This window comes from Acanthochromis polyacanthus, chromosome 3 (assembly GCF_021347895.1).
Source record: "Acanthochromis polyacanthus isolate Apoly-LR-REF ecotype Palm Island chromosome 3, KAUST_Apoly_ChrSc, whole genome shotgun sequence".
Lineage (NCBI taxonomy): Eukaryota > Metazoa > Chordata > Actinopteri > Pomacentridae > Acanthochromis > Acanthochromis polyacanthus.
In genome coordinates, this window is record NC_067115.1 from 14849257 (window position 1) to 14866537 (window position 17281).

Consider the following 17281-nt stretch of genomic DNA (forward strand, 5'->3'; position numbering starts at 1 on the left):
TTTCAGCAGTGATCACAATAGTCCCAATACAAACTAGACAAGCCCTCAGTAGAGGGCAGAACCACGCCCATGCATGATACTCTATCAGTTTTGATCATCCTACATATATCCCTTCCTACTTGATCTGCTGACCTCTAACTCCTCAACTGAGCAGGGGACCTTAGACTGATCTTCAGTGCCAAGTTTGATTATCCTGACTTCAGCACTTGCAGAGATATCTGACTGGACAAACCCACCCACATACATACTTACCCAGCCAGATACCGAAGCGAATGCAGTAACCCCACCGACGTACGTCAGGCGTGGTTAAATAGCTCAGACAACTTTTCTGTTGCATGACACAAACCGAAAACTCATGGTTCTCGTTTTCCATGACTGATCTACAAGAACGGTTTGTCTGATGGAACATAATTTAGTCGGATTTTAGCCTTTTTTAAAATAATGTATCTATGTGGTCTGAATTCTTACATACAGAATATGTAATTTCCAGGGCCTCTAATAGAATATTTTTACAATGGTCTGATTCTCCCACATAGCTGCACTGCGTGGTATAATTAAGCAGTTCACATCCAGTCATGCTCTGGAGCAAGCAGTCCAGCTAAGGGTTGAGCCTGATTTTGTAAAAAGATGGAAAGAGGCAAAAATCTAAGTGACTTTGAAAGATTGTTGGGGAACAGATGGCAGTTGTTTAGTCAGACGAAAGACTGCTCCCCTGGTTTCAGTAGAAATAGTGACTGATTCATCTACAGTGAGAAGATCCCTGGTTCACGTCACGGCCTGGGACTGGGATTTTTTTGTGGAGTTTGCATGTTGTGTAGCATGGGATCTAAAGCTTAATCCCACAGTCCAAAAACATGCTGAGGTTAATTGGTGATTCTAAATTGTCCATACATGTGAACGTGAATGTGCTTATTTGTCTCTATGTGTAGCCCTGTCATAGACTGATGACCTGTCCAGGGTGTCCCCTGCCTTCGTCCTGAGTCCTCTGTTATAGACTCCAGCCCCCCACAACCCTACAGACGATTAAGCTGTGTATAAATGATGGATCAGTTGAGTTCTCTTGTCTCCTTGGAGGGAAGAATCACTGCAAATCAATACAAAGGTATTCTGAGTGAACAAACTGACACATTGTCTTCCATCCATGAAGCATCAGGGGTCACCAGATGCTTTTGATGGTTTTATTAGTATGAAAATTATGTGGATTGTAATCTATGTGCTTGACATTCTCCAAATCTAAACCAATCCAAACAAAAGACTAAATCATTTGAATTTGTTTTCACTCAGACTGCCAGATGCTCTCCCAAAATTTGACTTTTTAACAACTTTTTATGGAACTTTTTTGTCTTTGTTTTAACATACTTCTTGTTTTGGATGTTCTTCATTCATACGTGAGATCTCTGTCACCAGGCAATTAATTTTTTGGCGGAATAAAGACGAAAACAGTCTCGGTCCTCATTTCGGCTCAAAGTCTACCCAGATCCCGGAAGTGTGAGGTACCATAAACTTTACAATTCGACTTTTAATGCCTGTATGTCGGAGCTGGAAGAGGCGCTTTCCCGTCTTCAGAAAGAGCTCTGTGGGAAGGACAGGCTGCCGGAGGGCTTTATAACAATCGCCGCGGAACAGTCTAGAACCTATAACAATGCCAAGAGTTCGACAACCACCCAAGCGCTATAGTGGAGAATCAAGTGGTTTCAGTCCTAAAACTCCTGCAGAATTCCCGCTATGAATATTAAAATACGCCGAACCATTTGTCCTGTATCATAGCTACATGTATGACGTTTGCAGCAAAAAAAATAAAAATAAAAAAACGCGTGAAAATCAGTTTAATATTCAGAGTTAAGATGGATTAAATGCGCTGTCAAACAGCGCTGAGTGGAGCGGGTGACCGGACCAAGGCCCCACCACTCGTCAGCCCCAATAGGCAGTAGCGGTCGATGCGGTGTCTATTCTTTATTATGTCTATGGGTCTAGCTATATATATACGTCATTGGACCGGTTAGCCTGCACCCCGCGGTCTCCTGTCTCTTGTATTGAAGAGGAACGAACTGCGCATGTCAAAGTTATAACGAGAGTCAATAGGTGGCTTGCAAATGACGTCACATCTGCCTCATTACCTATGCATATCATGAAGTGGTGGTCAGCAGAGCTGATTGTTGACTGCAGGAAGCGTGGCTAACGTTCACTCATCGGTCAAAAATGCCTTTTGCGTGTGTTGTTTTAGGTTGTTCTAATCGATCAAATTGCGAAATTGATAAAGGATACTTCAGGATTCCTTGCAAAGAGATTAAAAAAGGGCCTCGCACTAAGGATTTTACGAAAAGACGCAGAGAAAAATGGCTCGCTAACATTTCCTTAAGTTTGAAGGGAGCAGAGTCAAAGAATGCCAGAGTCTGTGGCAATCACTTCATTAAAGGTTAGTGAATTATTATGATATACATGCTTAGAGCCTTTCTGTGTTGGTTTTAAGACCGATTCTTTAAAGATTGGTAACATTGACTACCCACTTAACAAGCTAACGTTCGCTGTTTTTAGCTTGTTTACTCTCGTCCACAATGACGGTTTCTGTTGATAGGCAAACGAAGCAGTCAGAGTAGTATGATTTTAACCCGTGTAATATTCTCACATTGTTCAACAGGGTGTCCTAGCAATCTATATGATGAGGAGGACATAGACTGGGCTCCGACAAGGAAACTTGGCCACGAGAAAGTGAAACAGCCGACTGCAGAGACGCTTTAGCATCCACCGAGCTAAAACACCTATCAAGTACAAGTTTACATAAATCGTTACTTATACGGCTTTTTATGATGCAGGATTTGTCTTTCAGGATCTTAACTCTGACTTCTTTAACCCATCCACAGACAAAGAAATTGTATGAATCCATGCTTTTCCAAGCCTTCATTAGTTTAGCAGTGCAAAAGCTTGTTTGTAGCACCAGATAGTTTGAGATATCAGGGAACTGAACTGGCGGATATTTTTCCAACTCGTAGGTCAAATCCTTCGTGGATAACGCATACGGATCTATGCCATCAAAAAATTTGAGTTTTTCGATGTATCGAGTTTGAGGATTAGAATCTAAAGCATGAAAATACTCCGAAAAAGAGTCACGTTTTCCTTGCTCTGCGGCAGCCATTTTGGTTGGCCTGACCACCACTTAATTAACCGGAAGTTAATGCTACCGCTAAAGTCACGTGTTTGCAAGCCACCTGTGGGGAAAGATCAGTGCGCCCCAGGCCGGATATGACGTTTCTAATCTGACTTTTTTATTACAAATTATACATCTTAGTAACTCTCTACAGGCTCTATTATCCATTTTGCTTGTTAAAAACATAGGATATACATGTAAAGGTAATTTTACAAACGTTTTATTAAAGGAAGGGCTGTGACTCTCTACATGATGTGAGACAGAGGGGGCGGCGCCCTAGCGCCCTCTATTGACCAGCCGCCCCTGGCAAGAGGCATCATCCAGCGCCGTTGATTGGAGCACAGACGTGTGCACGCGTTTGTCATGAGCTCCCCTGATTGGCTGGTTTCCAAAGTCAACAGCTGGATTGCCACCCTGAGAGTCTGACACACCTGACGGGGCAACACACATCTCAGGATACGGGAATGAACGGCGTGGTTTGGGGACTCTCATCACATGCCGCTCCATCATGCAATCCGACAGCAAACGTTTCCAGCCCTGGAGGGACTACATGGGACTGTCAGACACCGTCAAAGAGATGCTGAACCGGAATGCGATCTCTGATTCCTCCCTGAATGCATCCAATCCTTCGCATTCGGAATCTGATGGTTTGGCTGTGGTGTCTGGCAGTTACGCATTTGACAGAAGTGGCCGCGAGGCGGACAGTGCGCCATATTTTCAGCCAAAATCTCCACTGCGATGCAGCTTCTATAACCAGCACCCAGATGATGATTTGCGTCCAAATTCCGCTCCACCAGTAGTAGATTTGAAGCCAAAATCGGCGACTTCCAGGGGGCCAAAAGAGCGCAAGAAGACGACGCGCTTCAAAACGCCTGAGCCGCCAGCGTTGCCTCCGTCTCCTGAGCGCACGTTCTGCAGCTTCTGCAAACACAACGGTGAGTCCGAGCTGGTGTACGGATCCCACTGGCTGAAGAACCAGGCAGGAGATGTTCTGTGTCCCTACCTGAGGCAGTACGTGTGTCCCCTGTGCGGAGCCACGGGAGCCAGAGCTCACACCAAGCGCTTCTGTCCAAAAGTGGACAGCGCATACAGCTCCGTTTACGCAAAGTCCAAACGCTGAACCAACAGGTGGGACGTTGCAAAGAGAGACTACGTATAAGGCAGAGTTATTTTTCAGTAATTAGTGTGATTTTTGTTGTTCGTGTGTTTTGGTTTGCTTTTTTATTTGCATGCTTTGTTTGCTTTGGAGCCTCCAGTTTGCCTGATTGCATTTGTTTTGCAGCTGGTCTCGTTGTCAGCCTGCCTTACCTGCGTCTGTTTGGATCATGGAAGTTACTTTAAAGAGAACGACTGCCAGATGTTATGTTTGGGAGGAGAAAAAAAGAGAAAATTTTGTAAGTTTTGTTTTGCAGACTTTTAAAACGTGGCCAACTGATGTCCATTTTCATAATTCCTGTCCATGCATTGAAGGATTATAACACTATCTGTGCGTTTAAACGACGTGCAGCCATCAGAAACAAACTAACTGCGGCATGTAAACATCATGTGGTCATGTCAGCGTTTTAAAATTTTAAAATATGAGTGTCCTGTTCTGAGGTGTGCATGTAAATACTCCTTCTTGATGCATGCCATTTTATTTTCATTATTATCCATGTGGAAAAATAATCGCAAGTTTTGTGTGAATATTCTAAAGGTATGTCTATATTGACCAAATCTGTGTTTGTGTCTTTTTGTCATCACTCACCTCATTTTAAAAATTATTTGGCAGAATTTATGAGCAGATTTCTATCTAGGTGAATCACCAATGACCAGTTCCGTCTGAATTCACAGATGGGGGGTTGCAGCACCATTTCAGTTTGGCTTTGGAAGATAGTGGTGGGAGATCATGATAAAAAAAAATGTATGTGCAAAATTACAGGCATCTACTCCCAGCAGTTTTTGAGTTATGGCATTTTCAAATTTTAATAATTCCAAAATAAAGCAAATCAAAAAGTGTGATATTATTTACATCCGGAGGAGTTTGGACTCAAAATTGCCTCAAAATTATTGCAAAAATAGCTAAGAATTCGCTGGAAAATGCAGAAAATATGTCCTGAATAATACCTCTGACATTGTTATTTCCACTGGGAGGACTCAACCTTCCCAGGTTTGACTCAAAATTGTTGCAAATAACTATAAATGTGTCCAAAATGATTGATAATTTGTCATAAAAGAAAATGTTTGGATCTTCTTTGTTGCTGTAAAACTGAAAACTGCCCCACTGCTGCATTAATGAAGTTTTATTTTATCATTATGTGCATTAAATCTACTACAAAAAAGTAAAAAAAAAAAAAAAAATCCACCTCAAGCGAGAATCCGTGGACTTTTTCTAAAGCGATACATCGATAAAATTCCACATAGAACCCAAACGGAAGCTAATATTTCTGAAGTACTAGAGAACCGTTGTTTCCTCAGTTTCATTTCCTTCTACAGACGATTAAAAGTCACAGAATCAGAAAACATGAATGTGTTGTAAATATGAGATCATTACTGACGGAGAACATGCAGTTTGCAATCTGATTTTATTAAACCTATTTCTATCCTTCCTCCTCACTCTAAATATAAAAATGTTCTGCAAAATAATCAGAATAAGTGTAAACATGCTCCTCCTTTCTGATGTTTTATTATCATCCAGATGTTTTCAGAAATGACAAGTCTCAAAAAGAGAAACCCTTGCAGCAACAAATTTCCTTTTAGGGAAGAAAACTAAGTGTCATTCAGGAAAAAAGGAGGAAAACTAATTTACAAAACCATTAAAGCAGAACAACTATGAGAACAGACTGCAACTCCGATTATGTTCTGATAACAGGTGAATAAAATCTCATGTGCAAACCCATTTATTTCAAGATTGTACAGAATAAGTTTTTTGTGCATGCAACAGTAAAACCTGAATTCTTTTCCTGTATTTTCTGTTTTTAAATCACTTTTTTGGTTTATGCATAACAACAACAGAACAAAGGAGCTGTTTTTTTTTGTTTTTTTTGCAATTATCTAGTTAAAAAAGGCATAAAAAATATAAATGAAGAGAACTGGTTGTATCTAGTTACAGACAGGATTCTTAAAAATCTTTGTTGCACTTTTTTGTGGAAATTATGAACTTTTCAATGAGGCAATCATCATAAACAATGACAATCTGTTCCTCAATAAAGTCTTAAATTCAAATTTAAAACTGATGTTTTCACCAAATATATTATTTATCTTATAAATATAAGTTCCCTGATGTCGTTTCTCTACGAGTCTAGTAAAATAATCTTTCCAGCAGAACTCTCTCCATGTTCATATTAACTGTCGCTGTGATATTCTACACACATCCAAGCTTTTCCTTCACGTTTCCAACTTTCTTCTGTATAAATTCTGTGTTATTTATTCTGAAACACCTGCAGGAACCAAGACACCACCTTTATCTCAAAGCATCTTTTAGGTTTTGGGTCAAATATCTGATAAAGTCGCCTGAATTTAACCTAAAGCTCTGAAAATAAGGTTAAAAGTTATTTTCGAAAAGTAACTAAAAGAAGCTGATTTCTGTTAGAAACAGTTGGTTGTTTATTTTCGACATGTTTTATTAAAGTAATCTTAATGAACGACTCAGTTAAGATTTAGATTTAATAGCATTTTGTCCACTTAAAGGGGAACTTCGTTTTTTTCCAACCTGGGGTCTGTTTCCATATGTAATTTCATACATGCGAGTGATGGAGAAATGAATTTTCGACATAGCTCCAGTATTTAGCCAGGCAGGCAGCTTAGCAGCTCAGCTAGCAGCTCGGCTAGCGGAAAGTATGGGGCAGCTGGCCCCCCCGTGTCAACGTGCTTTTGCCCCACACTGACCGGCTCAGATAGTCTCAATGAGTGTCCCACAACATACTAGAGATGAGAAGTGAACGAAAACCTCCACATTACCTGGCGATCGCTCTTTGTTGTGGTCTGTATCCAAATCTCAGGACGCTAGAAACCAAATCTCGTTCCAAAATCGCGCGAGAGCTCTGGCACGATTTCGGAAAGCCTGGCCTTGTGCCCCTGAGCTATAACTTTTTATTTCTTGAGGTTATTTAGAGCTGGGTTTATGGACCCTAATTTAAAAAATAGATATTTTTTGTGACTTGGCAGAACTTTATTCACAGGATATACACATCATCAATCTGTCAGCGGCATATTGTAATTCAATTTAAGATTGTTCATAGATTGCACTAGTCAAAGGTCAGACTGTCCAAGATTAGAACAGAGGTGAATCCTATATGCGACAGATGTAGGCGAGATCCTGCGGACCTGTTTCATATGTTTTGGGCTTGTCCTAAATTGTTGAACTTTTGGCAATCAATTTTTGGAGCCTTTTCTGAGATGTTGGATGTTACAATCAATCCATCCCCCTGGATTGCTCTATTTGGGATCTTACCACAGAATACAAACCTTAACAAACAGCAGGGCAATATGCTAGCCTATTGTACACTTCCAGCCAGGCGACTTATTCTGCTCAGGTGGAAAGACCCTCTTCCTCCTGCTTACTCACATTGGGTTAGGGAGGTTATGACATATCTTCATCTTGAAAAAATAAGATATTCTATTATGGGCTCAATCAAAACATTCTATGTAACCTGGCAGCCTTTCTTGATGTTTTTAAGAAATATTAAGGCAGAGAAATTGAGACAATGAATGGGTAATGTGATTATTTTCTCATTTCAGTGAAGGACTAAAGTCTACTCCACTTTGGTGGTATGGGCCTGGCGGGTGGGTGGGTGTCGGGTGGGTTGGGGCTGTTCAGGTTTACTCAGGCAGTATTTTTGCTTTTTGTTTCATTGACTGTCTGTGTTTATTCTGTTTTTTTATTATTATTATTATTTTATGTTCTATAATTCAGCTTGTTTTGTGGCTGTTTTTGTTTGTTTTTTGTAAACTGGCAAATACAAATAAAAAGACCTTGATCAAAAATTTTTTTTTTAAAGCAGCTGGAGAACAACTGATATCTAAAAAAATGTGATTTTAATACAGAAATACCTTTTAACCCTGTAAAACCCACTGCTGCAAAAATACACCATCCGTACATTATTTTAAAAATTATTTATCTATATCTATAGAAACTTTTTGTTTTACTTAATTTTATTTTTTTGCTCATTTTTTCTATATTGTTCTATACCATTTCTTTCTCACGTGTATATTTTTAAGTTTTCTTTATTTTTTTGGGTCTTACAGGGTTAAACAAGCAAAGCCCAACTCTCAGCAGTCTTTCAGAGCCAGATGTTGGTATGTAACACGAGCAAATGTGTTCTTAAAAAACAAAAAAGTGAGATTCAAATTTACATTTTATGATAAAGGCAATTTATTTGGGGTTATTATAATTATTGTCTGCTTGTTTCACAGGGATTTTTCAGACACGCCTGTGGGGGAGACAGCGCGGGGCATGTTTGGACATGTCAGTGTGTGTGCGTGTGTGTGTGACATGCGGTGAGGGATGGGTTTTATTTATTTATTTATTTAATATTTTATTATGATCATTATTAGTATTATATTCATAATTCATATTTAATAATTCATAATTCATCTTCCATAATTCATAATTAATCATTTTTAACGCACACACGTGAACGCAAAGGTGTCTCCTGTATACTACTCCTGTAATTTTGCACACAAAGTTTTTTTTATCATGATCTTCTACCACCAACATCCACAGTAAAATTGAAGATGGCGCTGGAACCACCTTCCTGAATATTTGGTGTTTTGGGATGGAATAAGCCCAATGACAGTTCTTAACACTCAGATTACTGACTGAACGAACTCCACTCAGCTTTATTTGGAGAGAACCAGAACAATAAACAAATGAATTAAACTGAACACTCCAGCTGTGATGAACGAAAATATAAAACATTTTAAAAAGTGCCTTCCTTTACCCATGAACACTTGGGGCAACCTATCAAGATCAGGATATCAAGCATTTGATGGAAATCCTCAGCGTTTGGAACTCCTTGAATTTTTGCTTCCACGGCGCAGGTTCTCCAGCTCTCGATGCGCAGCCATGACCCTCTGACTAGAAGAAAAGAGGACAAGCGTGGGTCTTCAGTTTTGTGAGCAATTGAATAACTTTTCTAAAAAATATTTGACATCACATGGGAGATGAATAGGGAGGTTGAAGTCAAGGGTAACTAAATCAGGGAGGGGAAAGTACAACGGATATGGATGGGGATGAATGGATTATTAATATGCAGTGTTGCATATTTCCTGCACTTTTTTACAAGTACAATAGAGGTTTATCAAAGCAAATTTCTAACTCCCTTAGTCTTGAGCTGAACTCTTCCTAATCCAAACGTTGGACATTTTGCCAGCACATTAGATCGCTAAGTTTCATATTGTTATGAGCAGCCCCTTAAATCAGACCAATCTCAGTCTTTCACACCTGCACATTTTTCTCTCTCATTGATTCATAGTTATGTTTCAGATTTGTTGATTTATGGAATTTCTGCCCCAAGCAGGGCAATAAGGTGGTGCATTGGTTAGCACTGTCACCTCAACCTTTCAGCAAGTCCCCGTGTTTGTGAGTTTTCTCCGGCTTCCTACCAAAGCCCAAAGACATGCATAATATGGTAATTCTAATGAACAAATCTCATAGATGTAATTGGTTGTCTGCTTCTTTTTATCAAGAACTACCCCGCTTCTCTCCCAGTGCTAGCTAGGACAGGTTCAAACCTCCCTGATCTTGAGCAGGGATAGTTTATAGACGGATGAAAGCCTTTATAGCATTCCAGCTATCACACTTATAGTAATTTGGAGGTTTAAGAGTGGATCTGTAAAACCATAACAATACCAGATAATCTGGGCTGAACATTAGGTCAAGTTCAGATTTCTGTGACTGTCAGCAGTGGTGAAATAGGGATGAAGTGACCAGCTACTCCTGTAGTGTAAATCTGGGAAAATTCTAGCCTTAAGTAATAACTTTCAAATTGCTGTAAAAGTTGTGTACACAATACAATAATCTTCAGCTTAATATGAATACGTAGCTGCATTTGTAATAGTCATTTAGGGTTGTTCTGGGTCTGACTGTTATTTTCATTAAGTATTTAGTTGATTGTTCCGTCTGAAAAATGTGAAGAAAACAGTAAAAAACACCCATCACAAGTTCAAATTGGACAAGATAATATTGTGAAACTGTCCTTTAGCATTGCACAACTGAGGGATATTTAATTTACATAAAACTAGAATAAAAAGCAGCAAATCTTATGAGTTTAACTAGCAAATATTTGAAATTTTCTTCAAATAAATGACTTAAATTTCTACACAATTGCTCTAAAAGTTGTGACGTCCTCACACCTCAAATGTCCTCATAGGTCTTAACCAAAAGTGGTCCTCACAAAAATACCAAAACAAGCTGTAGGAAGGAATACTTCAAGTTTTAGTATTCTGCATGAGGATGGAGGAGAGACTAGACAAGGAGGCTCCAAATAGAGAAACAAGATGAGCCTTAAATCTACAGCTAGCAAAGCTGACTACACCGTCCAGCCAATCAGAGCACAGATGAGTGTGAGGAGGCCAAACCGACCAATGGTACTAGAAGTCAAGAGTTCAACTTTGGGCAGATAGAAAAGGAGGACGTGAAGAATACAGAGGAAAGTTAGAAAAAAGTGTCAAATGAATAAAGGAGAAATTAATGTACTAACTTCAGAGAGGAAAGTTCTCTGATGAGTCCAGAGATCAGCTCTGACGCATCTTCATGACTGTTTGAGGAATCAGACTGTTCTTTCTCTGTCATCTTCTCCTCACTGAATGAAGCAAAAGTAAAACATTAAATACATAAGTAAGAGGTGCTTAACCTTGCTTGTTCACTTCACAAGACTCCTAAGATAGATTATGTCAGGATATTTTCTGTTAAAAATGTCTTCCTGTGGATCAAAGTGAAACAGGCAACAAGAACAAGAAAGCAAACAACATAACATCTGACTACACAGCAGGTTCATCTGCTTTTTGCTTAAATAAAATACTTGCTCTTGTTTGCAATCTTTGATGTATCAGGTGAGGTTTTGTTTCACATCCAATAGACTACAAAGACCCTTTTACTGACACTTCAGATTTCTTTTGGGATTTAACCTTCTTCCCTATTTTCTTACATCAAAACGATGGTGTTCAGCTGTGAGTCTGACACGTAATCCAAGCATCCAGACGGGTCGCCAGGGTTTCTGGTCTGAGTGTTCTCAGCGTTCATAGTGGGAGAACCAGCAGAAGGTTCGTCATCAGGATCACACTGTGAGCAGCAAAGACAAATCTACAATTTAAAATGTACACAACACAATAACCTTCAGCTTAATACGAACACTTAGCTGCCTTTGTAATTGTCATTTAGGGTTGTCCTGCACCTAATTATCTTCATCAAGTATTTATTTAATTGTTCCGTCTGTAAAATGTGAGAAAAAAAACAATCACAAATTCAAACAGGACAAGATAATGTTGTGAAATTGCCCTTTCGCATTGCACAACTGAGGGATTTTTAATATTATTTAAGGAGTGCGTGAATGATCTGAACACCTTCTTTAACAGGTTTGAACAGTCAGCCACCCCTCCCCCGGACCGGTCCACCCTGCAGCACTGCATCTGTCTGCACCCCCTGCTGACTGTACCACCCCCGCTGTATTCCCCCTCCTTACAGCTCCACCACAGTTCTCCTACCATCACACGAGGTTTCTTCCCTGTTAAAAGGGTGTTTTCCTTGCCACTGTCGCCTTTGGGCTTGCTCTGGGGGTCAGGCATATGGGTTCTGTAAAGCGTTTTGAGACAATTTGACTGTAATTGACGCTATATAAATAAAATTGAATTTAACTGAATTGACACCTCCCCTCCTCCACAGGGCCCCACAGTCACAACAGCACACAGCCCCCCTGCCCCAGCTTGTCCCTATCAACATCCCAGGTGAAGAGAGAACTGAGCAGACTGAAGATCAGGAAGGCTACAGGTCCAGATGGCATCAGCTCCAGGCTCCTCAAGTCCTGCACAGATCAGCTGAGCAGGATTGTGGAACATATTTTCAACTTGAGCCTGAAGCTGGGGAAGAGTACCACAGCTGTGGAAGACATCTTGCTTGGTACCGGTGCCGAAGATATCGCACCCCAAGGACCTCAACCACTTCAGGCCGGTGGCACTTACATCCCACCTGATGAAGACCCTGGAGAGGTTGGTCCTTTGTCATCTGCGACCCCTGGTGAGCTCATCATTAGACCTGCTGCAGTTTGCCTACCAGCCCGGCTTCGGGGTTGATGATGCAGTGATCTACCTCCTGCACAGATGCCTTTTTCACCTGGAGAAGACGAAGAGCACTGTGAGAATCATGTTTTATGATTTCTCCAGTGCCTTCAACACCATCAAGCCTGCGCTTCTGGGGGACAAGCTGGAGCAGACAGGAGTGGACTCCCACCTCACAGTGTGGCTGCTGGATTACTTCACCAACCAGCCACAGTTTGTGAGGGCAGAGGACTGTGTGTCCGACACAGTGGTCTGCAGTACGGGGGCCCCACAGGGGACTGTCCTTGCCCCCTTTCTTTTCATCCTCTACACTGCAGACTTCTCCCATCACACCACAAACTGCCATCTTCAGAAGTTCTCTGACGACTCTGCCATCGTCGGCCTCATCACGGACGGAGATGAGGAGGAGTACAGAGAACTTAACCAGGACTTTGTGGACTGGTGCCTGCTGAACTGCCTCCAGATCAATGCGGTGAAAACCAAGGAACTGGTGGTGGACTTTAGCAGGAACAGGCACACTTCTCCTACACCAGTGAACATCCAGGGAACAGACATTGAGATTGTGGATTCCTACAGGTACCTGGGTGTTCACTTAAACAAGAAACTGGACTGGACTACTAACACCAGCGCACTTTACAAGAAAGGTCAGAGCAGACTCCACCTGCTCAGAAAACTGAGGTCTTTCAGGGTGCAGGGAGCACTTCTGAAGACCTTTTATGATTCTGTGGTGGCATCAGCCATCATGTATGGAGTGGTCTGCTGGAGCAGCAGCATCACGACTGCAGAGAGGAAGAGACTAAACAAACTGGTAAAGAAAGCCAGTTCTGTCCTGGGCTGCCCCCTTGATCCTGTGGAGGTGCTGGGAGACAGGAGGATGATGACAAAGCTGTTGTCTATCATGGAGGACACCTCCCACCCCCTGCAGGAAACAGTAAGATCACTGGGCAGCTCCTTCAGTGACAGACTGCTTCACCCGCGGTGTCTAAAGGAGAGATACCGCAGGTCCTTCCTTCCTGCTGCAGTCAGACTCTACAATCAAGCCTGTTCCCAGTAGTTTTCGTTCACCCACTTACAAACTGTGCAATAAAAAAATGTAAATATTGATGCTGTGCAATTTCATAGAAATTTTGGTGTAAATACTGCTTTCTTTTCTTCTTTTGAAGAAAATATTTTTATTTATATATACATGCACTGTGTGCATTGTGTGCTGCACTCTTTTTCTGATTCAAGTGTTCTATTTGCTGCTGTACACTGTAAATTTCCCCGCTGAGGGATTAATAAAGGTTTAATCTATCTATCTAATCTAATTTACATGAAACTAGAATAAAAAGCAGCAAATTGTATCTGACTTACATAAGCAAATATCTGAATTCTTCCTCAAATAAATGACTCAAATTTCTGCACAACTGTTTCTATGATTTTCTGCAAATCATGTAATTGTTTAATGGTTTTAGCACTAACTCACAACACTTATATTGCTTGTGCAAGCATTTTATTTTGCACACTGCACATGGATGACATAATTCGATAACCACAGGAAAACCTCCTAATAGAGAGGAAATTAGGTTTTGAGCACTGAACTGAAAGATATTTAAATGCTTATTTTCTTAAGCACACCAACAGAGTGACCCCTGATTTTAGTTAATTTATCTGACAGTCACAGCAAAAACTCAATAAGCTCTTCTAAATTGGCCCCTGTTATTGGGTTTTAGTGTCTCCACTCACATTGTCTTTCTTCTCTGACACACTGGGTGTCACTGCAGCCTCACAGAGCTCCATAGAGCTCGCGTTTAAGCCTCCTGACTGGGTGTCTGCTTCTCCAGCTCCATCACCATCCACTGCTTCACTAGTTTTCTCCTTCGTCTCATCTCTTGTTATGGTCACACTATTAGCCAGAAGAATGGCAGCATCGATGGCATCCTGCTTTTCACTCTCCCGTTTTGCGTAAAAAGTGAGGGAAGAACTGGAGTCGACGTCTGTTGAACCATCTTCTTCCATTTTACTTTGTTTTTCAGGTATTTCAATCAGAACCTCAGCTGTGCTGCCCCCGAGTTCCTGCTGCTTCTTGTTCCCCAAATGCTCTCTCTCTTCTTCTTCTGCCGGTTGATCTGACCCTGAGCTACCGGTTGGTTCTGGACCAGGCACTGTGGCTCCTTCAGCTTCACAGCTTCTTCCCTCTGAGTAACCTGGACTGCACACAGTACCGGTCCCATCCGAGACAGTGGCAGTGATGAGGACTTTGGTATCTGTGCTGTGTGTCAACAAACATCGTTAGTGTCAAAGAAGGAAGCAACAAATTACTTTTACTCCTGTTGCTGCAATAGAGGATATGTTTTTTTTGTTGTTGTTGTTTTAAAGATGTGACACATCTAACACTGTGTTTTGGAGTAATTTCACTGTTTTCCCAGTAAAACTTTTCAGAAGTAACGTTGATTAATATTAAATTTCATCTGTCATAGCGGGATGTTGTTGACTTCTATTGAACTCATGACAGACAGGTTTCCCATATAGAAAACAATAACCTTAATTTGCACGTTACTATGTGAAGTTTTTTGCCTAAAACAACCAAAATTTAACTCTCTTAAAGTTTTAACGCAACTCACGTTTGTAGAACTACTAAAGTTTAGTTACATACTTATTCTGTGTAAATTTTAATGAGCAACACTGCACCACTTTTTCAAGTACTCACAGCTAAAATCTACATAATGTAACAGTACTAGAGTTAGACATAACACATCTCTTTCCACCGTGCATGTTGTCACCTTTGAATCTAAAGATGGACCATATGACTCTCACCTGTCATCTCCTTCACAGTGACTGGACTGAAGCTGCAGCTCCGTCTCACTCTGCTCTGTGATACATTCTGCCAGGATGAACACAGGTGAGGGTGGTAAAGGGGGTGAAGATTTATTCTCGTCCAGAGCCACAGGGTCAGTTATGTTATTACAACTCTCTTTCTCAGCTCTTTCCATTCCATTAGGCCCACTTTCATGCTTCTGAGTCAGTAAAAATTGACTCCTTTCCCTCTCTGTTGGACCATACATACCCATCCTTCGCTTCTTTTTGGCTGATAAAACCACTGCTGCCTCCTTTGTTAGTTCCTTGCCATCATTCATGCACACGGTGCTGGGTTTGCTGTGGTTGGTTTCTTGATTTTCCTCCACATTACTGCCCTCCTTTGCACCCGGATTCTTCTCCAAAGCAGCTACACCGAATCCATCGCCCTCTTCAGTGACTGACAAGAGGAGTTGACCACAACGTGTTTGATATGGTGATTTGTTACGATCCTCTGAAGCATTTTCCTCCTTGTTCTTTCCACTGTTGTTGGCATCATTATCAGTATCTACCTCCAGCTCAGAATCATTCTTGGGTTTGGTGACATTGGTCTCTTCCTGTCCTGTAACTGCCACATCTGTTAAGTGAACACTTGCTGCTTCATGTATTACTCCTGCATGCTTCTCTTTGATGGAGTCATCTGGTTTTAGGAGATCTGATTGCTTTACTCCCTCATCTTGTTGATGTGTAATCATAGCACATTCCTGTAGAGTACACTGTAGTGGTGGAGAAGCAACTGCTGTATTATTTCTTTCAGTGACCTAAAAAAAAAAAAAAAAAAAAGACAGTCAGCACTATATTGGAAATGACAACAAGCAGGTCAAGAGGGGGATCATGGACTAGAAATCACAAGACAGTACCACATCTGTGATGCATAGCGTTAACAAGGTTTTCAGTGCTGCTTGTGGAATGTTGCCCAGCTCTTCATAAAGGACTATTTTTAAAGCCACACCTAAAAGGGTGTGGATTAACTCAATGGCTGAGGATTTGTTACCGGTTGACAAGCTCTGACACTTCTTATGCACACTTGAGATATTTGATGTTTTACCTTTTTGCAGAGTCAGAAAAGAAGACCATTTTCACGCTGCATTTAGTTTTTTGATCAGTGTAGCTTGGCTTATTGTAATGTAAATGTGGGTTCTGTTTAGGTCACCTGCATTATCTGTTGATGAAGAGTAGCTTGAACATCATCAGTCAGGGAACTTTCATCGCTTGGACATTTCCTCTTTCTTGATCTGTGTGACCGAGACTCAGGTGGAACTAAGTCCTCTTAAAACAAAAGGGTCCATTTGATTATTTAACAGGGAATCATTATAGCTAGTTAGGGGTTTAACTGATGCTCTTAAAATAAGGATTTTAAACACATTGAAATTAAACAAAATTCGTAAGCTCACGAGTTGTAAAAATAAATCAAATAATCACACTATGTATGTTCAACAGTTAAGTTTGCTAATATTATATGATAATAGCATATCCTTTTACCGCTGCTGTTGCTCTTTGCTTTCCCTTTGGCCATCTCTCCTTGCAAAAGAATGAAAAGAGATCCACTTAATGAAAGACAAAGCAACATGAATTGTCAAAGAGCTAAACTAAAGCTGCCAAAAACGCTGTTTCTCATTGTTATGGTTGCATATTCATGATTAGCTTATACTCAACTTATTGTTTAAAACATTTATCTCTGAGCAACAGTCAATTCAAAGTGCTTCACTGGCATAAAAGCTTAAAAAATGTTGTAAAAGCACCTAAATAGAATCAGTCACAGTATTTGGACAGTATACAATACTAGTAAATCTCTATTAGCACACTAAATGTATTTATTAGCTAGCTAGCAAATTTATACTCAAGTGAATCAATAAAAAGTTGTGATTATGACTGCTGCACAAAATTAACTTGCCTTCTGAAATTGAATAATGAATTTATACTAGTTGGTAACTCATAAACAGTTTCAAAACGTTTATTTTAATTGTCCCCACGGATATAAAACACCCACCTGAACAGAGCTGCACTTTGGAGATGTAACTTTGAACGTCGACGCTTTACGTCAGTGAT

General features: G+C 40.6%; 2 protein-coding genes across 4 annotated transcripts; one reads left to right on the plus strand and one right to left on the minus strand.

Annotated features, from left to right (window-relative positions):
* Positions 1 to 3369: 3369 nt before the first annotated feature.
* nanos3 (nanos homolog 3) lies at positions 3370 to 4858 on the plus strand. Its single transcript, XM_022207459.2, is given in 2 exon segments — positions 3370 to 3643; positions 3646 to 4858. Coding segments are annotated over 2 exon segments (654 nt in total). The 5' UTR covers positions 3370 to 3609; the 3' UTR covers positions 4266 to 4858.
* Positions 4859 to 8938: 4080 nt separating this feature from the next.
* On the minus strand, positions 8939 to 17277 carry si:ch211-286b5.2 (histone acetyltransferase KAT6B). 3 transcript variants are annotated; one of them, XM_051945718.1, is made up of 9 exons: positions 17223 to 17277; positions 16715 to 16750; positions 16386 to 16501; positions 15444 to 15993; positions 15194 to 15260; positions 14123 to 14648; positions 11272 to 11405; positions 10825 to 10926; positions 8939 to 9196 (listed from the first exon to the last, which is right to left on the minus strand). In XM_051945718.1, exons 2-9 carry the CDS (start codon positions 16746 to 16748, stop codon positions 9043 to 9045), a joined length of 1683 nt encoding a protein of 560 aa, XP_051801678.1. In that variant the 5' UTR covers positions 16749 to 16750; positions 17223 to 17277; the 3' UTR covers positions 8939 to 9042. The 3 variants fall into 3 exon arrangements, 2 of the variants coding, with proteins under 2 accessions (XP_051801678.1, XP_022063726.2); XR_007940997.1 differs by having other exon boundaries at positions 8939 to 9200; positions 14123 to 15260; XM_022208034.2 differs by having other exon boundaries at positions 8939 to 9200; positions 15194 to 15993.
* Positions 17278 to 17281: the final 4 nt, after the last annotated feature.